The 24,969-nt window shown below is 36.0% G+C and overlaps 1 protein-coding gene across 7 annotated transcripts in view; it reads left to right on the forward strand.

Moving 5' to 3' along the window:
- The window catches only part of VPS13D (vacuolar protein sorting 13 homolog D), a 109,623-nt gene that overhangs the window by 23,714 nt on the left and 60,940 nt on the right, over nt 1-24,969 (forward strand). For 4 of the 7 annotated variants that reach the window (XR_008236049.1, XM_052792983.1, XM_052792985.1 and 1 more), the window contains exons 23-45: nt 186-312; nt 1,210-1,390; nt 2,417-2,599; nt 5,223-5,445; nt 5,912-6,122; nt 6,259-6,430; nt 7,774-7,886; nt 8,399-8,608; nt 10,666-10,931; nt 11,108-11,241; nt 12,175-12,330; nt 12,923-13,148; nt 13,996-14,070; nt 14,798-15,004; nt 15,494-15,583; nt 16,609-16,749; nt 17,994-18,116; nt 18,686-18,760; nt 21,178-21,283; nt 21,634-21,786; nt 22,419-22,554; nt 23,582-23,629; nt 24,402-24,552. Coding sequence is in view for 6 of the 7 variants with exons in the window: in XM_052792983.1 (XP_052648943.1) it covers nt 186-312; nt 1,210-1,390; nt 2,417-2,599; nt 5,223-5,445; nt 5,912-6,122; nt 6,259-6,430; nt 7,774-7,886; nt 8,399-8,608; nt 10,666-10,931; nt 11,108-11,241; nt 12,175-12,330; nt 12,923-13,148; nt 13,996-14,070; nt 14,798-15,004; nt 15,494-15,583; nt 16,609-16,749; nt 17,994-18,116; nt 18,686-18,760; nt 21,178-21,283; nt 21,634-21,786; nt 22,419-22,554; nt 23,582-23,629; nt 24,402-24,552 (3,507 nt within the window). In the remaining variant the exon portion in view is untranslated. The remainder of the gene's footprint in view (nt 1-185; nt 313-1,209; nt 1,391-2,416; nt 2,600-5,222; nt 5,446-5,911; nt 6,123-6,258; nt 6,431-7,773; nt 7,887-8,398; nt 8,609-10,665; nt 10,932-11,107; nt 11,242-12,174; nt 12,331-12,922; nt 13,149-13,995; nt 14,071-14,797; nt 15,005-15,493; nt 15,584-16,608; nt 16,750-17,993; nt 18,117-18,685; nt 18,761-21,177; nt 21,284-21,633; nt 21,787-22,418; nt 22,555-23,581; nt 23,630-24,401; nt 24,553-24,969) is intronic. The other 3 variants (XM_052792984.1, XM_052792987.1, XM_052792989.1) reach the window with 3 other exon arrangements.

Raw genomic sequence — 24,969 nt, forward strand, 5'->3', positions numbered from 1 at the left:
ATGTTTGGGTTAATACAATCTTTGTAGCAGAAAGACATGATTTTCTTTGAACATGAGGTTTAATGTTGAAGTGAATGTGATTTGTTTAATTACTGGTAAGGAGTTTATCCCACTAATAGAAACTTCTGGGTTTTAGTAACTTATCTGTGTTTGAGGATCCTAATTGTCTGGTTTTTGTTTTGCAGAGGGAGATTTAGCCCTGCAAGGAAGTATTGGCAGTCTGTCCTTAAGTGATCTTACAGCACATGGAGAATTTTACAGAGAACGTTTTACTACAAGTGGTGAAGAAGCACTCATTTTCCAAGTCTATAAGTATGAATTTAAACTTCTTGTTACTCCCTACTAGCACCATTAACTCCCCTCCCCCCCGAGAAAAACCAAACCCCAAAAAACCAAACCCACAGCTGTCAGGTCTGCATGATTCTGCTTTGGATGCTTGTGACTTAAATGAGACTTTGAACATTATCAGTCATAAACTTAGGATTTTTAACTTTTCCTTGTCCTGCGGTGTACATGGCTTATCAGGAAAAATAGATTTTTATTTCCCTCTAAAGCTGTTCTTGAAAGTATTTAGGTGATAGTTTGTTCCTAGATAAAATAGTAGTTGTTTTTTACAAGTTGGAATCGGTTTTCAATGGATGAAATAGATTTTTCTATTGCTCCTTAATTTTGGAATTAAGGGTTTGCTTTTGTCGTAGTGTACTCCTGAAGTTCTTCTGCTTTGTGTAAAGCAATAGTTCTTAGCCTGTGATCTTTCATGGTTTTCCACCACTTCCTCCACCTACCAGAATTAAGCAGATTAGAAATTATCCAAGTATTGTTATGGAATTAATTTCAAATGTAACAGCACACTGATTCAGAGTTGAATCTATGTATTATCATGGAGTAGAATACTTACCTTGTAAGCCACTGTTCAGATGTATAAAATCACCAAAGGTGTATCTGTTAAATGTAGCGATTAGAGGTACGTTCCAAATGTAGAATTTTCCTGTTTGCTTAATTAAAGCTCAGTAGCACTTAAATATACGTAATTTAGAAATAATTAATATAAAACCAGTTTTTCATATCTATAATTGAAATAGTTTTAATTATGTACTGTGAACATCAGTTAAATCCTCTATACTATTATTTTGAATGCAAAAAAATGCATAGCAGTATTTGTAAAATGTAGCTAAGATAGCTAAATTTTACTTTCAACCTTTATCACAGATATGGGAGGCCAGATCCATTGCTACAGAGGGAGTGTGATATTCGTGTCACTCTACGAATGGCATCTGTTCAGTATGTGCATACTCAGCGTTTCCAGGCAGAGGTGGTGTCTTTCATCCAACATTTTACTCAGCTTCAGGATGTCTTGGGGCGGCAAAGAGCAGCAATTGAAGGACAAACAGTATGTCTGGGTTTTTTTCTGTCTTTCCTAGCCTATTTTTGGAAGTTGAAATGCAGTATGAAATTTATGTTAATGCATCAACTCAGAGAGTTGAAATGATGGGAGGTTTTAGAGTTCTGATGTTAGTGGAGATGGTTCATCCTCATCTTCTAGTTAAAAGACCTTGTTTAGGACCATCCTGCTGCTATTTGAAAGTGTAGAATACCAAATTTGCACATTACTTAAAATGTTGGCACCTGGATCCTGCAGTATGCACTGATACAGGTGTTTTCCTATCTTTGTGATGCTGGACAAAAAGGGCTCAAGATTTTATCTTGCCTTTTTCTCCACAGTTCACCAGGTAGTTATAATACCTGAATAAAGAGAACCAAGTGAGAAGTCCTTCTGTTCTACTCAGGTGTATGTCTTTGATTAATTATGATGGCTGGTAGACTGAGAAAATCAGATGCTGAACTTCTGCATGATAGAGTATATAAATAATCATGATAGTCATAGCCTATTTTGTACAAAATCTAATGTGGCAGTGATTAATATAGTTAATAGTAGTAGTCTTGTTTAAAAAGTCGCTTCTCATAATTGGAAGAAAGACAGTTAATGCTTGCATATATTAAAAAGCTTCATTGTGCATCAGTTAGGAAGTTTGAATCTGATTTTGAAACATCTGTTCTAAATGATATTTATTTCCTTTTGTAAATAATTTTTCTTAAGTAATCTTTAAGTAGTGAGCTGAGTAGTGTCTGTTATGCCTCTTAGTTCAGTGGTGACAGTACGCTTCACTCTTGGTTGCGGCACCTGTTGCACAGGTGTGTGCTGTTTGCATCATAGTGCTTTTTTAACTAGCTTTTATTCTCTGCCTAAAACAAAAGTTCAAGTTGGTTTGGGGTTTTTTGGTATAAAATTTTATCACATCTTAATTTTGTAAATCAAGGAATAGTGTTCCTGAATACAGTACTAATCAGTGTGAAATAATCACCCACTTCCTGTATTTTTTTTAAATTTTGTTAAATGAATTTTTGCTCTTCCCAGGTAAGAGATAAAGCACAGCGAGCTTCCCGAGTTCTCCTTGATATTGAGGCTGGTGCTCCTGTTCTTCTTATACCTGAAAGCTCAAGGTCTAATAGTCTTATTGTGGCTAATCTTGGAAAACTGAAAGTCAAGAACAGATTTCTGTTTGCGGGTATGCCGGGTACTTTTTCATTAAAGAACAAGGTAAGAACATTACTTCTTAATTTAGCAGCTTGTGGGTTTGCTAGTTCTTGTGTATTTTATTGCTATATCAAAATGGTAAATGATTCTTAGATTTTACTTTATATATACTTTGTACTACTAGTAGTGAAACAGTCCATGCCAGTGTGCTGGGTAATCTTAATTGGATCTGGCCTGTTGCTGATTTTATCCAGCTGCTCCCTTCTGTGCCTGCACCTGGGCTTGCTTTCTGAGACCTTCAGGGCACAGGGGAGATGGTTCCATGGAATTCACTAGAACTGGCTTTATTAGGAAGCAGGACCCAGCTGGGTGCACACCTGAACATGGGAGCGTAACAGGCTTTCAGCTAAACCTGTTTGGTAGCTGCTTCAACTCTTCACCAAACAAAATTTCAACAGCGTGAGCAGCAGAAAATAGAGATTTGTATTGGCTGAGACTTGCTGGAACACACTGGAGAACAGGATTGGTTTTAGTATTTTCTTTTTCTTTTCTGCTCTTAATGAAACTGCAAGTGTGTAGTTGCTTTGAGTAGGTGAAACAGAAAGAAAGGTTTCCAGTGAATGCTTGAACCTAGGGCTAGACGCAGGACAGGGAATAATAGCGGGTGTTGCTGTTGAGAGATACAGCCACAAAATTTGGGGTAAGGAAGATCCGTCTTGGATGGCTTTCTGTATCTAACCTATGCAACAAAATAGGTAGCTGTTCTGGGAACCCCCTAATGCCATTTCAAAGGGAGGCAGAAATTAGATGGACTAAATTGCTGCAGCAGTTCTGTGGTGTGTCTGTTTACCTCCATCTGTTTCATATCTACTAGTGTCTTTACTGTAAGGAAATACTGGACTGTAATATTGATTTGTCTTCGGTACTCCAGTGTACTGACATATTGAAAGGTTTGTAAGTGGTAGATTCCTAAATTAATGTTAGAAGTTAAAAGAAAGGATGTGTGCATAGTAATTCTATTTCAACTTAAAAATACTGTGTTCTGTAGCACTGTAGAAATTTGGGGGTCTGAAGTGGGGTTTGGGGTGGTTTTTTGTTTTGTTTTCATTTTTTCTCTGTCCTATGTTTATTTTTGAGGATCGGATTTTACAAGGCAATGCGTACAAGGATCCAGGTTTTTTTGAGGTATTTCAGATCTTTATAGTAGTGTTCAGGTGCTCATTCATTTAAAAAAAAAAAAAAAAAAAGAAATTTTCTTATGGAATTTAGCACTTTAAAAGTTCCTTTACGTGTTAAAAATGGTGTTTCTGTTCTAAAGACTTTGCTGAATTCTGTAAGAATTGGAATTAAATTTGTTGTGGTGTGCTCTTCCTGCATGTCTGAGGAGCTGTTAATTTGGATTTATTGCATAAATTCATAGATTTATAGATGATGTGATGATTTTTCTTTGCATGTACTTTTCAGTCTTGTCTTTAACAGTTAAATGTTAATGTCTTCAAATTTTTAATCTTAAAATCCTTGATCATGGCTGCAACGAATTTTTCCAATGAATACTATTTAAAAAACATGTAAGGCAAGTAAGATTAGTAATTAAAACCAGAAAGGAAAGTTTATGGGTAAGGATTGTGTGGTGACTTCAGAAGCTGGATACAGAAAGAAGGTGGGAAATGATAGTAACAATACTGCAGTCACAGGTAAAGTGAGTGGTCCCAGAGTAAGTGGCAAGTGGATCACTAAAGACAGATGGTTGTTACTTGCTAGGGCATGTGAAGCTGAGTAAAATTGAAATATGAGGTTAATAAATTTAAATCAGGACAGACTAAATGAACCCTAAAATTGGCTTTGGAGTATAAAGGTAGTGCATAAACCTGTTCCACCAGACATATGTTTTTGGGAGAATAAATTCCTAATGTTGATGTGACTGTATTACTAGAGAATGGCTTTGCAGATTTTTGGTGCTAGACAGCATCATGAAGGTGGAAAAGCTCATAAGATTTCCACTGGATATGTGGTGGTAGGGCAATGTCTAAAATGTTAACATCAATATAAATGAGCTTTTCTTTTTTCATCTGTGGGGATTTTAACAAGGGTAGGGATTTATTCTGTCTTAAACTTAGCTACTGCAGAAAAATTTTGGCACACGTTTCGGTATGATGACTGAACTATTTTAAGTGCGTAAAATGGTAACTTCATGTATAGAAGTGTTTGTTCACATATTCTAATATGAAGTTGCTGACATGATCTTGCAGAAATAATGGCATATGTTGTTTTCATCATCTGAAGATGTTCTGAAAAACAGCTTTAAATATTTAACAAACTTTATTCTACAGAAACGCTTGATATCTTGACAATCTTAACCCTCTATTTTGTATTAATTTCATTTACGTGGGTTTTTTAGGGGTTTTATGCAAAACCCACTGGTTTTGAATTAATTTCTCTTTGAAAAGATTTCACAGCTTTTTTGAAAATGTTGCTGAAATAAACTTTTTAAAAAAGAAAATGTTTTAATCTGCTGTTAAGGTTATAGGAAAAAAGTTTAGCCGTCTTTCTACAGTAAAAGATACTGGCATTCAAATAAAATACTTAGTTTTTTGACAGGAATTTGCTGCAGCTTGAAACTTGGTGTATTGGTTCCTTAGAATTTAAATTAAAAATCTATTGTTAATTATACAATTACTTTCATTAGCAGGATTCAGTTCAATTTTCATCTCCTTTGGGAACCCCGAAACATAGCATGAAGAAAACAACAAGTGCTGATGAATCAAAAGTAGTGATGGAAGGATTATTCATGAAAAAATCATCAGGAACAAACATTTCTAGGCTGAAGAGTGAGCCTGTGCTGAATACATTGAGTAAGCAACAAGGGCAGCAATCAAAGCTACCTGTTGTACCAAACCCTGACAGCCCAGGTATGTGATAAACAGTAGAAACCCCATATAGCTCTTCTTTTTCCTTGTAAAATAATGCAGTGCAATTTTGCTTCTATCTTACGTGACACTGAAAAAGTAAGGATCTTGGCCTAAAGATCGTAGTTTTAAAAAGAAATTACTTCTTAGTTTCAAGGTAGATTTTTGCAGCTGAGAGGATTAAGGAATTGTAGTTCAGTTTCTGCAATCCTGCAATTTGGGCATGTTTAGAGATGCGTATTGCAGACGTATAAGGAGTATAGTTGGACTCATAACTAAGAGTTTACATGTACCTGTGAATGAGCTTGGCATTTGGTAGATACAGATACTGATGAGTGTGAATAAAAAAAAAAAAAAAAAAGAATCAGAATAAATTCCAGGAGAAACTAAATTCCTTTCTAAAGTTGCACTAGTTTTGTATAGGTTCTTTTTTTTCTTTCTAAATGTGTTATCTCCTGTGCACTTGCAGAAGATCACATCTGCCTCTTAGACTGCATTGTGGTTGATCTGCAGGACATGGACATATTTGCTGCAGAAAGGCATCAGAGAGAGTATTCAAAGGCTGTGGAAGATACTGGTGCGGACTTGAGCTTTCCATCCTACTTCGTGAGGCAGACAGGAGGAAGCCTATTAACAGAACCTTTCAGACTGAAGTTACAAGTAGAGAGAAACTTGGACAAGTGAGTTTATCTGAACAGGATCACTTCATGCTGTCAGCCTAAAACCAGTGTTTTAGATGCCTTTTATTGTATCTTAAAAGTATTGTCTGTTGTGTTATAGTGCCTTGAAACACTGAGGTTTTTTCCTTTGTTGCAGAGAGCTAAGTCATGCAGTTGCAGACATATCAATACATGGCAATCTGTCATCAGTCCATTGCTCTCTGGATTTGTATAAGTATAAACTGATACGTGGACTGCTGGAGAACAACCTTGGGGAGCCTATAGAAGAGTTCATGCGGCCTTACGATTTGCAGGATCCGAGAATTCATGTAAGAGGAAGTACATGCAGTTGAAATTCTGTCTTGAAATATCGGGGGGTTTTGCTGATTAGGCTAATTATCTGTTATTTTCTTGTAGTTTACCAGGTGGACTGGTAGATTTAAAAAAAAAAAAAAAATTTAGGTAGACAAACAGTGAGGGAACCTTTTTGTCTGTAGATACTCCTGTGAATTCAGGTTTGTCTTGGCAATACTGTTGCCCTTTCAGGTGTGGCTTGCTCTTACGATTGCTTCATGTTTCTGAGATTCTAATCTTTAGAAGAGACAATGCGAGAGACAGCCATCATTGCTTGTATTTGTTAGTTCGTTTTACGTCTGCTGAAATATATATGTGGGGAAAAAGTTAACAAATCCATGAAAACTGTTCTTTTTTTTTCCTGAAGTATTTATGCTGAGCTGCTATTGCAGTGTATTTATTGGTACATTAATAAGCTTAAGACATTTGCATTTGAATGGAGCTTTTTGGAGGGACTTGAAGGTTATCGTGTAATCATGTGCAGGGTGATGATTCCTTTCCCATGGTGTCTGTGGCATTCCTAAAGACTTATGAGATTGTGGAATGTGTATTACTTGGTGTTAAAAGCCCTCTTTTTGTCCTATAAATCCAAAAGAACAACTTCAGTAATAAAAGCTTTACAGCAGAGCTGAGCCTTTTTTTTTTTTTTGAGCAGGTTCTCAAGTATCACCTATTTGGCTATTGTCAAATACTATCCTTTCAGGAAGAGTGTGGGCAGCACCTGGAAATAATCAATATTTATCCTTATTACTGGGAAGGGAAGCTGTTGAACAACATGTTTCCTCTTGATCTGTGGGGCTTCTGAGCACATGACTGTAATCTTTACTTAAGCAAATACCTGACCACAGCAGGGGGGAAAATTGCTAGGAAGCATCTAGGATTCTTCTTAAGAGAGGAAAGAATGGGTAAAGTTCTCCTAATATAAGTATGCTCTTCATGTCAGGCTTTTCACCTAAAACTTTAAAAAAAAAAAAAAAAAAAAATCTGATTTAATAATAGATACCTGAAGGTACCTGAAACAGTTTGAAAGAATTGTTGGCTGTTTGGTCTTTTGGGGGGGTGGGGTGATGATGTCAACGTTTTGTTTAAGAACAAAGAAGCTATAGAACAGTAGTGTGAAAATGGATTAATAGACATTTTTCAAGTTGAAGGCTGCACTGTTGTGAAATGTAATTTTTCCTGAGCAATGGTTAATGGAACTCTTTGAAGGAGGAGGACACTACAGCTGTTTGCATTTGTCTGAAATAACAAAATTTAATTCAGGAATGAAAGTTAAGCAGATGCTCTTAAAAAGAATGTTGGTGTTTTCCACTTTCAGACAGTTTTGAGTGGAGAAGTGTATACTTCTATGTCATTCCTCATTGACATGGTGAATGTGAGTCTGGAACTGGTGGATCCAAAAGGAAAAGATGGATGCAGCTCGTTAGCCAGGTATGAGTTTTCTCTTGTTACTGAATACCTTATCCTAAATACTATGCTCATTTGAGAGATTATAGGACAGGAATTAACATAATACATGAAATTATGGTTTAATAATGCAGTGAAATAGAATTTCTTATTTAGAGTCCAAATTGAGAGTTTCAGCTGATCTGAAAGATGAAAGGGAATGACACTGTTCAAAAGATACCATCTGTGTCTTTCAAGTTGTCCTTGAAATCATAGTACGGTAACCAGTTGTCTTGCCCAAGACAAATGGTATTCTAATTAAGGAAATGTTGAGAGGTAATCCTGAAAAAACCAATTTTTGCTATGTTGGTTTTGTTGGTTTTTTTTAATCCAGAAGGTTCTGTATCAGTGGAAAATATTACATAGATCTACTTTCTATCTCTGTTACGTGAGATGTGATTATAGTTGGTTTAGAAAATACGTAAATGAAAGTGACTCGTAGAAATAAATGAGCTACAGGACTCTTAAATGTATTGGTTTGCTTTTTATTCTCGTAGGTTTGACTTCAAGAAATCCAAGTTGCTCTTTGAAAGCTCTTCAAATGGAACAAAGTCTGTAAATTTGGTTTCTCATTCCATGATGGCATTTGACACACGCTATGCTGGACAGAAGTCTACTGCAGGCATGCCAAATGTGTTTAATTGCATCTTTCAGTCATCAAAGAATACTAGTAGTCCAGGAGCAATCCAGATTGAATTGCACTTCAGGTTGGTAATTCTGGGATTTATTTGTTTGTTTTTAATAATGACATACTCGATCAGGATTGCCTTGTTTTTAATACAGCTGTTATTAAAGTAGATAAACTTTCTGGCATTGTATTTAAATCTGAAAACATTTTCGGGGTGGTCAGTGGTACCTGATAGATTGAAATCTGCAGTCATTAATTAACGAAGGTTGTTGGATTTTTTTTTTTTCCCCCCTTCATTGCAATAAAATTTAGGTGTGAATGTGTAATGAATTGGATGAAGTTCTGACCTATTAAAATCAGTAGTGCTTAAAGCTTGATAAAGTTGGCCTATCACTTGTATGTTTGCATAAAACCGTGTGTTAGAATTTTTAATACATTGCGCAAAAGCTATTTTCCAGTAGGTGTCACACTTGTCTTTCTGAAAGAATCAAAGAAATACAGAAATGGCACCTCTTTCAAAAAACAATCTCTACATTCCCTTCTGTATTCTATCCTACCCTGTTTGGTTTTCCTTATCCAAATCTCTTGGAATGCTTAAAGGCATCACAGTGGGTATTTGGTTTGTTCTAATTTAATATTGAAAATAGGTATATAAAGTATAATGTCAATATTTACCTGTATCAGCACGGTGTTTTGTTGAGGGATGTTAACTAACAAAAAAGAGGGTGAAGTGAGAAGATGACTAGAGATGTGCTTTCACTTTTGATCAGGCTCACTGACCAAACTCAGCTTTCTAACTCTTTTATAAGTATGATACCTTCTGAAGCATTTGCAGGAGTAATGTAGAAAAAAATCTGTGGACTATTTTAGTGCAATAGAAAATCTTGAAGACGTTTGTTCATAAAAAACAACCAAACTAACTTTAGGCAATTGAGAGAAATTTGTGGTAAAGATTTGGATAATGCATGATGGTTTTAAGTACTTAATAAGTTTGTGTTCAGAAAGATGCCGTGATTTTGATTTGAGTAAAACTAAAATGCCATGGGATTTACAAAAAAAAAAAAACCCAACACCCCCCCCCCCCCCCAAAAAAAAAAAAAACCAACCGCCAAACAAATGGGTTTTGTGTAACTGGTGATCCAGTATCTGCTTGGATTGGAGGTTAGTTTGCACAGTATAGCCTAATCTGGTTTATGAGTGATAGTTTCAGGAATTCTCTTCCCAAATGTTGTGCTTTTAAATTTTAGCCACATAAGCATGTGTTACGTTTTTACTGGTGAGAGCATCCTTGGCACTAGATGTAAGCTTTTGCAGAGCTCAATGATAGAGTTATACTGGCTCGTGCCTTTTGGAAATATCCTGGAGAGCCAGGGAGGGTTAAAGGCTTTTACTATTGGAAGCGATGCAGGCAGGCTGCTTCTCACAAAGGAATTACAGTTCTTCAGAGATTTTATAGTTCAGACTGTGTTGGTTATAAAATTGTTTCATGGTATTTAAGCACTTAGATTATTTTCCAGTTAGCATGACCAAATATAATTGGTATTCCAGATCATGAAGCCAAACACTTCTATCCCTCCTAGCCAGATATTCAAACTGTGATGCTAAAAGTTCAGTAAGGCTAGCATTTTTTCTCAATGACAAAGAAGCTTCCTGTGCTGCAAAATGCTGTCAGGGTGTGAGAGGAAACACATTGTATGTCTAATCTTTTAGAAGGATATGGAGCCAGGTCCGTTTCACACACAGTACGTTATGTTTGATACTGAACAGATGTAAAATAATAATAAAAAGATCACTTTTAAAATATGAGACTTTGCAAATTAATATCAATGATGTAAATGTAATAAAGGAGCTTTTATAAGTTAATTTCTTGTTACATAGTTTTTCAATTAATCTTTTGTATATTTACAGCTTAGAATTCATGCAGTTAAGATCTGTTGGGTTTCTGTGGGTACAGCAACTTGATGAATTTCAGTCTGTTTATATATATGTATTTTAAAGGCCAGATGCTCTGTAAACTAAGTGTGTCCCTATAAAGTTCCATATAGTTCTTACTTGCTAGATACTGATAGTTTTTTGCATCACTTTAAATATATGGAAGATGTAAAGTTCATACGTATGCTTCTCTCTTCTTAAAAGGTCTACTAAGGATTCCTCCAGTTTCACAGTTGTTCTGAACAATCTTCGTGTATTTTTAATATTTGACTGGTTGTTACTTGTTCATGACTTTTTATATACTCCTGGAGATACCAAAAAGCGGGAAAATCACCTTTCTTGCCGGCAGCGAACTTACAGCAGTGAAACAACTGTAGTTCCAAAAACAGTGAAAAGTGGAGTAGTTACAAAACGTTCATCACTACGTGTGTCTACAGAAAAACAACTGGAAGTTAAGGTTAATGTGACAGGTAAACGTATTCTTCTCTAGTGCTTTTTTAGGAGCTTTTCTGGTTAAAAGCCATGTGCTAGTGGAAAAACAGGTCCGTTAAAGGACGGAAAATCAAGAAACCTGCTACAAATGCTTAAAATACCTTAATGGTATTTCCAATTACCCTATTTATTATTGTCATTTTGTTTTGTTAAGGAACTGAATTTGTGGTTGTTGAAGACATGTCTTGTTTCGATACCAATGCAATTATTTTGAAGGGGACTACTGTTCTCACTTACAAGCCCAAGCTGTTAGATCGTCCTTTCTCTGGTAGTTTGTTTGGCATTGAGGTAAGAAGAAATAAATTTGCTTTTGTAAAATATCTAAAATTAGAGGAGCTTGTGAAGATGCTTTACTATAAATATATATACAACAGGAGTAGTCCACAGATCATTTTTGAAGTTTGTTAGTTCCTCATCAAATGCTCTCATTCTACAGCAGTTTTAAGAATGTTTTTGTATTGTTTCTGTTAAGACACTGAAACACTTGACTATAATCTCAAAATATTGCTAGTTACTAATCTAGTGTCCAGCCATAAACTGCCAAATTAATTGAAAGCTGAGGAGTGACTGGGTAGACACAAGCTGACGTAGTCAGCAAAGGCCTGCAAGCTGTAATCATAACTGACTTCTGAGGTGAACAAGCAGTATCATGCCATTGGAATATGCAAGTAGGGATCTTATGCAAGTAGGAATTTTGAGTATGCAAAGTGATCCTTGCATCCTATTTAGCAGAGCTGGAGTGCTGTGGCCAGTCTTGGGGAAACAGAGCTGAAGAAGCTCTGAACAATTGATAAGAGAGCAAGAACACTCAGAATTGAGGGTTACATAATATATTGGGAGAGTTTAAAAGAACGTGCTCAGAAGAGGCTGTGGAGAGGTGTGGTAAATCCTAAATGGTTATTCTAGACCAAAGAACAAAGTGTTTCCTGTATCTGTGATAGGAGGAGTAGTGGAGTTAAGCTTAGCAGTAAAGGGAATATTTGGTTGCATATCAGAATCTCTTTTCCTGAACTTACAGCATACCTGGACACTGGAATAAATTGTCTGGAAAGATTTTTGGAATTTCTGTTGTCTTAAAGTTTACAAAGGAATTGTCTGTAGAAAACAGTTAGTTCATGGCTATAGTTCATGTTTTGTGATAGAGTCAGTCTTTGATTTCGAAGCTCTTGTCAGGCCTGTTCTCTTGGTTTCTAATTTTTTAAAACCATTTGTAATTTTTAGGTTTTTTCATGCCGGTTAGGAAATGAGCAAGAGACTGCACTGTCTATTATTGATCCAGTACAAATTCAGATGGAACTTGTTGGGAATGCTTCCTACCCAAGTGGTTCTGGACTGTTGGATGCTTTCAATAGTGAGGATTTTCCTCCTATTCTAGAGGTAATATTAAATGCATGAATAAAACTGTATGCAATAGAGAATACTAGATCGTGATCTAGCACAGATTTTTTTATGCCCAAGGATTCAATAGAATACTTTCAAACACATAAGAAAAGAATAAGATGAATTTTTTCCTGAAGTGGAAGAGGCAAAGAAACAAGCATGCAGAAAATGCTCTTAGTGGTAACGAAGGAGTGATTTCTGGGATATATTGTAGCGATTAATAGTGGGGAAAAAAGCGGGCTGATAAGGTAGACATGTTAGATGGTTACTGATACCTGCAAGAAAAAGGTTTATTTTCTGTATCTCCTTGTTAGTGTATAGTAGAGGGGAAATCTATGTAGAGACTTCTTTTTACCATTATACTGAAGGAAAACTTCCCCCCCCCGATAAATGCTTTCAATGCTTTTGATTGTTAGTAAATAATAAGAAGTTTGGTAATTTTATTACTGGAGCTTTAAAAAACTGTGGTCATTAGATTTTAATACTAAATTTTGTCTTCCTTTGGGAAAAGCTTTGTTAATATCCAAAGTATACAAGAAAAATATGTAGAAAAGGGTAACTGAATGTTATTTTTTAATTTTTCATTTAGATTCAGTTGCAAGCACTGGATATCAGACTGTCCTACAATGATGTTCAACTGTTCTTGGCAATTGCAAAGTCAATTCCTCAACAGACTAGTGCAGCTATGCCTGACTCAACTGTATCGATTGCTGAAAATACTGCTAATCCTTCCAGTTTAGCACTGGTGAATGAGACTTCCTCCTTGACACATGAAAACAGAGATATATCCAAACGTGTGTTGGATCCTGTTCTTGGTATGTTTTTAACTGTTGGAGTGAAGCCATGTTTTATATCTAAAGGAGGTTCCTGCAGTGTGAAGCTGGACTATATACTTAACACAAAAGATGTTGATATCTTCATCATTTAAAACCCTTTGTTGCTTTGAATTATCTGATGATAGCATTATACTGATGATACTATAAAAAAAAAAATTTTTGTTGTTTTTTTCTGCTTGTAGTATGACAATGCATTGTTTCATAGTAAGTTTTATTTAGCATTGCTTGTCATTGTAAATCATTATGATGGAGTACTGCTTAGGTAGCAAACTTTTAAAGGGGGAGAGCGGCCACCTCTTCAAACTCGTTAAACTGATAGTGAAATGGAAACCATCATAATTACTAGTTATCTCTTCACGTCTAGCAATCTTTTGTTTTGGTGACATTGCTTTTTTACAAACTAAAAATTGTGTGTGGTTGGAACCACTGCCTGACAATAATGAGGAAATATGCACTAGTGAAAAAGGCTTTCTTCTCTGCTACTGCACTTGAGAGTCATGTGGGGAGTTCAAAGTAAATAAATAATTGTGTTCTGAATGAAGGGTTGGTTTACAAAAAATTCACTCCCAGCTGAAATTCGTGGAGTACGTCGGCTTCCCATAGGAGAGTAGAAGTAGCCTGTATATTCCAGAATGTAAATGTTATGGGTTGGGGGTTTGGTTTTTGGGGTTTTTTTGGTAAAAGGAGTGCTGAATCATATGCTTTTTCTACAGTTGCAATCTTAAACAAACAAAACCCCATTTTTCATACAGATGTATCAGTTTTAGAAACAAGAACAAGCAGATAACTGTCAAGGATTTATGATTGGTTAACTGTTCAATTACAGAGGTACAGCTGGCTCGCCTCCAGGAGTTGGGATTCAGTATGGAAGATTGTCGTAAAGCTCTTTTGATCTGCCAAGGTAACCTCAAATATTCTTAGTTGGCCTTGCAGATTGTTCATTTTACTTAACTTGCAATTAAGTAAAAACTTTCAGACTGTAAGGTAGCTGATGCACAGGCATTACTTCCTTCTCTTCATTACTTTGGCTGTGTGTTGGCATATAATCTTAAGCATTCTCATTTTTCTGTTCTACTACTGTGTAGAACCCACCCCCCAAAGATTCTTCTCGCTTTTTGGCATGTCGTATGTGGGGTGTTTGAGTGTATTTTTGTTTGGGGGTTTGGGTGGTTGGGTTCTTTTCTTTTATAGTATACCTATTTCTTGCTACTATCCATGTCTTTCTCTTCAGAGCATATGTTTTCATCTCTCCCTTTTTGAATCACGTATTTCACCCAGTTCTACATACAATACATGAAAAGAAGATGAAGCTTTAACACAAGTGATTCTTTTTCTTTAGCACTGTCATGTTTCCCACCTTAATTACAGTCCTTCATAGCATTAATATAGATTTATATTATGTTCCCACTTGGTTTGCAAACTTCAAAACCCATTCCTTATTCTTAGAAAATACCGGTGTACGTATAATCTTCTCATACTTACATTAGTAAACAGAACACATTCAAGGTACTGTTGATGTCTTGCTACACTTGAGAGAGGGAATTAGTTTGCTTCCGTATGTTTTTTAAATAAGTACATTTAATTGAGAAAGTAGATGACGATTGATTGGTGGTTTGGTTTTATCTAAGGTGACTTGAAAAAAGCAGCAAGTTGGTTATTTAAGAATGCTGAACCTTTGAAATCCATTTCCCTGACCTCTTCTGGTCGAGATAGCCAAGGGATTGTGCCTTTTCAGTTCATCTCTGGAGTGGAAGTAAAAGCAGAAAGTATATGCATTTGCTTTATTGATGACTGCATGGACTGTGATGTTCCCCTTGCTGAGTTAACCTTTTCACGTGAGTATCTTGCTTTTCTGAGTGAGTTGCATAAAATTATTGTCAGTTACTGTGTATGTTCAGCACCATGGTTTAGTTTCTTAGGACTTGTGAAATTTCAACTGATACTGTTTTGGTGGTGGTGGTGGTTGTTGTGTGTGGTTTTGGTTTAGGGGTTTTGTTGGGTTTTTTTTTTTAGTTTCTTAGTTTTTGTTTGTTTGTTTGTTTTAAGTTTTGTTTTTAAGATTACAGTCTTTGTAGGGTTAAGATTCTTGTTTCCCCTTTATACATCACATAACAAATGGAATCCGTCCTGAGCAGAACCCTAGGGAGGCTCCATGTTATAAAGCATGGTTGTCTATAAATGTTATTTGAAGAGTATTATGATAGCCCTTTTGTACCATTTCAATTTAAAAGACAAGACAAAATCTTCCATTGCTTACTCAACAGTTCACGAAATCAGGAAACTTAGTTGTTTTGCATTAGTATAACATTCACTTTTTTTTGCAGGTTTGAATTTTCTCCAACATTTGAGAGCCAACCCTGAAGGCTATGCTCATTTTACCCTCTCTGGAGACTATTACAATCGTGAGCTTTCAGGTGAAATACTGAGGGTTTGTTGTTTTCTTTATTTAAGTTTAGGAAAACAGCCTTGCCTACTACAGTAGTCTGAAATTCACCCAGCGCGAAATGCATATAAGGGAATGTGAAAGGTTGACTTTTGTGATCGTGTGTGTGTGTGTGTGAGAACATGTGATCCTAGATAAGATATCCTAACTTGGTATCAGATGGAGGAATGTGGAAAGTAGAGAGATTGCTGATATGAAAGTTGCCCTGAAGTTTTCAGATATAATGGCATTAAAAAGTTATCCAAGAACATGACAGTTACATAATTAGCTGTCTCTGTATTCACTTCTGTTTTTTAGTATTTCATTGTTTTGATGCATTCAGTTTGTTACTTATTTTAGAAAGGAAAAGCACATGAGGGTAGGCGATTACGCTGAAGACAATAGATTAACATAGGACAACCATCCTAATTTATATTTTAGATATAAAAAAAAAGTTATGCCTCAATATAGGTCAGACACTGACAAAAGAAATAATCTAGTTGTGTGTTTTCTCTGAATTGAGAAACTAATTTTTCTGTTATAAAATTGGTGACAACAATCTTGGGAATTATCTGTCAATAACAAGGTAGGTTTTGTTTTTAAAAATATGTAGGGCATTTTTCTTAAATAGCTTTTAGACCTTTGTCTTTTGTGATACTGAATAGTAGACCAACTTATGTATAATTGTGTGAAAATCATTTTCAAAACTATTTCAGAGAACTTAGTTCCAGCTAACTTCAATATGAAGATGTAATTGCCTTCTAATGCTTCCCTTGGAATTAAGATATTTCTGCAAGACCCTACATACAGTATACACTGGTTCAAATGGAGGAGCTGGAGCAACTTTGTATTAGCTAGAAAATTAAATCTGTAGGCTTACAAGTTCATCTTGAATGCAGATTGAAAGTAAAGGATCTCATTATTAAAGCTGCATTATTAAATACTTAGGTATGTAAACAGAATTCCAATGTGGCCTTCAGATGTGTAATACATGTGACGTTTTCTGTTTGTTCTCAGGCTGGGAGCCATTTATTGAGCCATGGCCGTGTTCAGTTTCTTGGCAACAACAAGCTTCGAGCCGCCTCCACCCTTCCCGACTGAAGCTGGAAGTAAAGGCTAAACACCGTTTGGATATAAACATTACCTCTGTCTTCATAGGTATGTGGGAATATTCCCTGAGAGCATCACTATACAGTCTAATTTTCAGCAGACTGAAAATGACAGACATTTTTAATTGAGTCCTGCTGGTGTCCCGTAGATGGAGGGAGGGAGATTTGGCACAAGTCCCTACGCACTTCACATGATATTGTACACAGGTGTGCATTTAGGCAGCCTGTATTTTATCAGATATTGTGAAAGTGTAAAGACACGAGCTACATATTTTAGAGGTTAGTAGGAATTCTTTCTCTGGTCATGTGAGTTCTATAAAATTCATATGTTATTTGAAATTTATTTTTAATCAGAAACAGGCTTTTATCTAAAGCTTTCCATACTTTACAGTACTTAAAAATATTTTGATCAGCTCGTCATTTTTCAGTACGTTGACAGGTGTAGTGGGGAGCTACTCATTTCAGTTCTGCAGTTTCTGAAAACGTGAGCTGTCAGTTCCCACTCCAGGAAGTCAAAATAGTTTGTTCATCATTAACTCAAACTTCATGTAAGCTTCTGTGTTGTGAGACTATGATTGTGTGCATTTCCCAGAAATATTGTTGCTTGTTCTGTATGCAAATCTGAATAATTTGGTGGTCATAATAAAAAACTGTAAATGGCTGAGCTTGCAAATGTAACAGGAGAGCCTTCCTTGTTCCTTGAATATTTGTTCCTTTCTCCTGCAAGGCCTGTGGGGTTGGCAGTAAGAGGGAGCCAGGGTGGGAGGAAAAGCAGCAAATCGATGATTCCTAAGAGTTCCCATCATGCTTTTAATACTAGTGGTAACAAGTAGTAAGGCTATTTTATGATTTATACTGTGCCAGAGGACTCCATTGGTGTCTTGAAATTTATGCAGAAATGTGCATGTACCTCTTAAAAAGAAAAAAAAAAAAACCTGCTTCTAACATGAAAATGTTTAAGGTTAATTGCCTCCTCAGGGAGAGCTCTTACATTGCCACAGGAGTATCTTAAGAACATGGAATTCCACTGAAAGTTAAAAAAACCCCAACCAACCAAACAAAAAAAACCACCAAAAAAACTTAAGAATATAAAAATATTTGGTTTTGAAGACACTGCTGTGATTTCATGAGCTGTTGTTTGTCTTCTGTAAGTGGCTCATATAAAAAGCAGTGAAGTAAAACTTTTGCCATTAAAGTGGAATAACTTTAGTGTTATGAATTTAACATACTTTTCAATTACTTTGTTTACTGCCACCTTGGAGACATTTACTGTCTGTGCTTATGTTACTCTAGAACAATACACGTGTACCAAACAGTCATGGATGGAAGATTACTGTAAACAAGACAAAGAAGTGAATGTAATCAGTTCAGAAGACTGGATGGGTTCTTCGGTGGATCCACCATGTTTTGGGCAGAGTATGATACTCATTAATCACACTTTATTTGAACCAGTCCTGACATACACAGTCATCTGTCTAATGTATTACAAACATAAGTATTTGGTCTTCATAGCATACAATGAATTGTTAGAGATATTTGGCAAAAAAAGACAAAAATGCTGTTTTCTGTTCAATTGTGTTCAATTCTTTAAAAACAAAAACCTTTCTGGCTACTTAGTTTTGAGTGAGAACTTCGCACTGCTAGTTCTGCTTCCTTTTTTTGTCACGCTTTCTCGGTTAATGAGTGAATATCCTGTCAAAGATTTAGGGTGTGTGCAGTTCAGGGGTAATCTTTTTCATTCTGTACCCTCAAAGACCCACATGACTGGGTTTCTGGAAAAAATGCTGTTACATTTGTGAAACAATTCTCTACATGTGGCAGGTCTTTTCAGCTTCTTTTCTCCCAGTGTTAAAAATGGGTAGAGACTCATACACTGATTGCATGGTGCCAACTGTCTGTATCTTCCCTGATGCATGATGGGGAAGAGTCTACCTGTATTTGTGTGGTTTTTCTTACCTGCTAACTTTGTCTTTCCTGTCTGCCAGGCCTTCCTCTTGTCTACCTTAGAACTAGGAGTACAGCCAGTTTGACTAACCTAGAGCATCAAATCTATGCTAGAGGTACTGTATAGCAGAGAGAGACAAAAAGGTTTTTTTCTTCTTTGGAAAGCTCTTGTACAATAAATACTGTGTTGTATATGTGACTTGCTGGTAGATTGGCCTCTATATTTAAAGAAACCAATCAAACAAAAACCCCAAAACCAAACAACATAGCAGCTACTTTCCTTTTAGGCTGCTTAACTTAGTATCCTGTCTTATGTTAGTCTCTGGGCCCTTCAGGAAAGAAGGGAGAAGTATAACTAATAACTAATCCTAAGTAGGAGGACTTGTCTTTTTGAGGAAGGTTATATGAATTGTTGACTATTCAATGTCCCTTTTCTAGAGAGACAGTAGAGTGTGATTAAAAATAGCGTAATAAAATCACAGTATTTTATTTTATATTCTAAAAATATCCACAGTATGTTCAATATACATACTTAACACTTGATTCAGCATGTATATTTAGCTACTTAAAACCTTAAGATGCCTTCAGAAGGAACAATCTGTTTTCAATAAGACTTAGGAAATAAGGCATTCCTAATAAATACCTTGTTAATTTGTTTTATATTTGACAGTACAGTGTTTGGGCAAAACCATCCAGTTTAAAGTAAGATTTTTTTTAAATTTTTTTACCTTATGGAAGACAAAACAGCACACTTGATAAATATGTTGCCCCTGTAGAAAAGTTGCTGAATGGGAGGACAGAAAGCTTTTGGTAAATCTACATCTGTGGCCTGTTCAGATGGCCCCTTAGAGACATTTTCTCTGAGTGGTTGCAGACAGTTCATAGATGTTCAAAAAAAACCTCCCAAAACCAGAAAATGACAGAAGGATTTATTTTTCTGAGGTAGTTTTCAAGATGGTTTTTTTTGTGAAAAAATCAAACAACAAAACCTCTGAATATTTATTGCTTGGCTTTTAGTGGGTGTTGCAACTAAATTACTTAATGAATTGCAAAAAAAACCTCCTTGTAATGGTAGTCTTTATTTTCAGGCAGTAGTCTCGAAATGCAACTTTTACAGTATGTTTTCTTTTGAAAATCAGGCCCCAGAATTCTTTTTTAAAGTCTCAAAAAATAAATAGGCAATTGATTAAGTGCCAGAGTAAAAGTTCATTTGGCTTCTGGTCTGTAATTTTGTAGAACCTGGGCTAGCCAAAAAATTGTATAAAGTCAAGCTCAACACTAAAAAGACTGTTTTATTTGCAGTTGGCAAAAGTCACGGTTTTCATTTTCAAGAATTTCATCTTCTTGCCATTTAATTGGACGGAACTTTCTCTGTAAGCTTTAGAGAGATCAGATTTAAGTTTCCACTGACGATGTAAGGTATATAGGAATTTGTTGTCATAGATTTGGAAGAAAGTTGTATGCGATCATCAGTAAGTCCTTCTAAAACATACCGACCTACCCTGCATTACCCCTTCTTGCCTCTGTAAACCTGTGCTTAAATTATTCTTAGTTAGGCACTTTGCGGTGGAACGAATGGGTCTTGGAACATGAAGTACTTGAGCTTGATAGCAGTCAGCCTTTGGAGTGACTGCAGATAAGTTCTGTGGAATAGATTTCATTTCTGTCTTACCTTTTCTTTAGCAGCTGATTTATTGTGTGCACCTTCTTTCTACTTCTCTCGTACAGAAAGATGTATGTATTTAGGTAGCAGTCATTTATCTTCCTTTTTTAAGTAAGTTACTGGAATTTGACGGGGGGGGTTTCTGTCCAAATGTGGTAAGTATTTTCACAGATGTACTGCAGTTTGGAAGATGAGAGTAACACTTGTGTGCTTGTTAGTAATGCATACTTGAAAAAAGTCAAACATGGTAGGTGAAGTTTCTTGTTCTGCGGTTTTGCTGTCCCAGCATTTTAACAAATCCAGATTACCTTTGGTTGCATTCAAATTATTTTTTATACTTTGCTTTAGTAGGCTTTATCCTGTATAGGAAAGTATTTCTACTTGTTCAGTCTTTGTGGATAAAAGTCCCATTTAAAGGGGGTGCTGGATAATCCTGTATTCGTTACGTTAAATAGATCATAAATCTTAATTGTAAGTGATTAAGTGTTTAATACTTTATGAGCATTAGGATGTACGTGAAAAGTTACTGATTATGATTGGGTTTTTACTTAGGTTTTCTGCACATTAGTTGTAAACTGGAGGCATAGTATTTTGCAAGACTTGATAGGAAGAAACAAAAGAACATGTAGCTTAAGCTCAGTTCCGGGGGGGGGGGTTGATGTAGGGAAAGACTTTCTGTTTGCTTTGTGCCATTTCTGTAGTAGTTACTAAATTTTTTTAACTTTTTAAGTAATCTTCTATCCTGTTTCTTCAATCTGTTTTAATGTAGTGCACGTTGTGGTTCTCCAGTCATTGTGTGTCATCCTACATTAGCATCTGATGAATGCTTCTCTCATAAGCACTTAGACAAATCTTTGTTCTCTTTTATAGCTGAAATGAAGACTCCAAAACGGAGGCAGCCATTTGTCCCATTTGCTCTAAGAAATCATACTGGATGCACTCTGTGGTTTGCTACCCTAACTACAACACCTACCCGGTAAGAAGCTGTTGCGGGATCACTTTGACAATATTTGTCTGGCTTCTCTAACATGTCAGCCAAACCTGGTTGTTTTCAGTGCTTTTGTTTTCTTGCAGAGAAACATAGACAACTCCCAGTCTTTCTTAGATAAGAGCCTTTTCTTTGATAGTGAGATAGTTTTAATACTAAAAAAAGTTTGTGTTTGGTTCTTTTTTTTTTCCAAGAGGCCCAACAGAATTTGAAAACCGGTCAGATACATTCCTGATGTATATGTGCAGGACTTCTATAGACTGAGGCAGACTAAAAAGCACTTGTTACTTGAAGTAGTCATTTTGTCAGTCTGTAAAATGATGTGATTCTCTTCACAGGGCTGCACTGTCTCACAGTGGGAGTCCAGGCGTTGTTCCTGAGGAAAATGGGACATTGCTGGATGATGCCCATAATGTCAGTGAATGGCAAGAAGTTATCACTGGGGAAGAGATTCCATTTGAATTCGAAGCCAGAGGGAAACTCAGACACAGGTGAATGGACCAGGCTGTGAGATGTGTTTTGACACGCTCATATATGGAACTCATAGGATCATAGTTGTGAGGACACTAGCAGATGTTAAAAAGTGGACATTTTTTTAAATCTCTTGTTAATGTTTTGTTTTTAAGTATTTAAACTTATGTATAGAGTGAAATTATCAGTTGTCTAGTAAGCAGCATGTATTGCTATTGGTGGCAGCCATTCCTAGATGTGAGTTGGATCATTATAAGCTTTTAGAAAGACTTAGGGTCCTCAATTACAAGTCATATGTCCTTTATTCTAAAGGACTTAGGGGTGAAGGGGGGTGTTGGTTGTTGAGCATAAGTATTATCAGTGTTAAGAACTAGAAGAACTTGTTAACAAACATGTAGCATGCTTTTATTTTTGCTTATATGACACAGTTGTACTTCTGTATGTTCATTAGGGAAGGTGGGACAATTGAAAAGATGTAAAAGCAGGTCTGTCTTTATCCGTGAAATGGAAAAACTCTTGAGACTTTTTTTTTTTTTAATGCTTCAGTGAGGTTTTTTTTTCAGAATGCAGAGGATGTTCTTGGTTTGAACTGTTTGGCATTTACACTGTGTAATAATGCTTAATAGTAATTTAACTTGATCTAACCTGGTAGGAACACACATGATCTAAGAATTCATCAGTTGCAAGTGAGAGTAAATGGCTGGGAAGAAGTCAGTCCAGTATCTGTAGACAAAGTTGGAACGTTTTTCCGATACGCTGCACCAGATAAGAACTCATCCTCTTCTACTGTAAGTTCTGATTTTGAGTGTTAGTTTTAATAGAATATGTAATTTGAGATCTCCAAGATTCTGATCTTAAAGCAGCTGCTGTATGAGATTGTCCTCTTTCCAGTTAGCTTGGATTGGGAGAGTTTGGAGATGCTGGGTTCCTAACTGGCAATTTTATGCATAATGAAAACACAAACAGAGTAGTCTGCAGTTAGTCTGTGCTTAGCAGTCAGAGCTTCCAGTGACAGAACTAATGTATTAGTGACAGTGTCATGGACTCGTGGAGATTGAGCTTTAAATCAGCACAGCATTTCAGCAGCTATTTTTATTTCTTCTGTTGCAGGAATGCTTTTCATGTGTTTAATTTACTTAAAATAAACAACACTGGCAATTTCCTGTAAGCCTAGAGATTGTTGAAGTATGTGGCTGCTTAGACAAAATATACTTGTCATGAGGGAAAAATGCAATTGTAATAATCAGCAGGCTGACGGTTGGTGGTTGAGACTCAATGATAAAAATGATCTTGTGGATTTCTAAACTAGTTAAGTTTTGAGACTAGCTACTGAAAATTATTGAGCACTGGAGAAATTGAAGTTGAGATCTTTTTGGTATAAAACAGGATTAGAATTTAGTTTCATGATACTACCGACAAGAGCCAGTAGTCTCGAACTGTTTCTGATATTTTCATATTGAAGCATAAAAAGCATCACCTCTCTCTCTAACTTGATTCTTGAAGGAAGAGGATGCAAATTAATGAGAATTGTTGTTCAGGCACATCTTCTGTAGCTTTTTTCCTTTTTTTTTTTTTTTTTTTCTTTCTTCTTTTCTCCAACAAACCTTCCTTCAGCTTCATTTCTTTTTAAAGCACTATTACAAACAGGTTTTGCTGATATAGTTCTGACATGTTTTCCAAGCTGTATTGAAGATCAGAAACGCAAAGTGATGAAAGTATTTAGTTTATTCTTCTATAGTAATGTTCTGTATTACAACTGAGTGTAATATCTTAAAAGTTGAACAACTTTAACTTTCCTGTTTATTTTTCTCCCAGCTTGGAAGCCCAATAAGTAGAACAAATATAATACATCCACAAGTCTACGTGAGTATATATTTTCATTTTTTGAGAGCAAAGCTACTTAAATAAGACTAGCATAATTCTACAAGTTAACTGACTTTTCCATCCTTCTAGAACTTTTTCAATAGAAAGGAAACAAAAGTCAAGCAAACAATACGAACTTTCGAATCAGAACAAATATTTAACATGACTTACCATTTCTCACCAGTGTAAATGGTTGTTTGAAGAATGAGTCTTAAATTTCAGTATGTGAATTCCAGCATGTGAGCCCATATGAAATGTGGTTTTCAGAATAGAAGTGACAATGACTTTGTGTAATGTAGGAGATAAAACACTACAGTGGAAGGGCAGGTAAGAGTGAAAAAAGTAGGAATATTTTAAGAAAGCTCCACCTTATTTTTTTAGTTTTGACAAATAGGAATGATGAGTGACTGTTAATTATATGAGGCTTAGAATTCAGACTCCGTGAATTTATAAAATAAGGTAATAGTGCAATAGTGTATAAAGTGTTCTTTTAGGATCTGTATTGCTATTACTTGAACTTGCATCATTTTGAAAGATAATGGAGTTAGTAGTATTTAGAATTGCTTTTTCATAGTTAATTTTACTGTGTTTTGAGGAGGAGGTACAGGATTATAAATCATTATTATGAAACTATATATAACTCAGGTGTTGCACGTGGTCGGACTCAGTTGGCAAAGTTTTTACTCCAGCAGTTACTGCTTAAAAATTGAGGTGTCCCTCTTCTAGATATAATCATTACCTGAGCTTTTTAATGCTTTTAAATATCTTCCAGTTTTCTTCATTGCCTCCAGTTCGTGTGGTATTTGAAGTTACCATGGAAGGTAGCGCTCGGAAAGTGATAACAGTGCGCTCAGCCTTGATTGTGAAGAACAAGCTGGAAACACCAATGGAACTAAGACTAGATAGTCCTTCTGCTCCTGACAGTAAGCGTTGTATATTCCTTCCATACTATGGGGAATCTTTAGCTTCCTCCCCAAGAAGATTCACCACTGTCTCTAATGGTTGACAACAAAGTAGTCCTCCCTGGAGGGAAAATGGGTAATGTTAAGATGAAAATGATCAGCAAGGTAAGCTAGAGAACCCGGTAGGATTTTTGCTTATTGTTCAGGTAAACAGGGAAAGCCGAAACTCTGCAAGGACTGAATCTTATTCCTGTATGTAGCAAGTTGTACCTTTTAGCAGTAGTCTAGAAGGTTTCAGGTGTTAGTATGCAAAGGTGCAGTCTAGAAATGTAGTGATACGCTGGTAACGTACCCAAAATGTAGTGAGTGAGATCTTTTTGAAATAAGTATTTTCACTAAAGCATCCAAGGAAAAAGAATTTGAATTTCAGCAAGTTTT

This window comes from Harpia harpyja, chromosome 7 (assembly GCF_026419915.1).
Source record: "Harpia harpyja isolate bHarHar1 chromosome 7, bHarHar1 primary haplotype, whole genome shotgun sequence".
Classification (NCBI taxonomy): Eukaryota; Metazoa; Chordata; class Aves; order Accipitriformes; family Accipitridae; genus Harpia; species Harpia harpyja.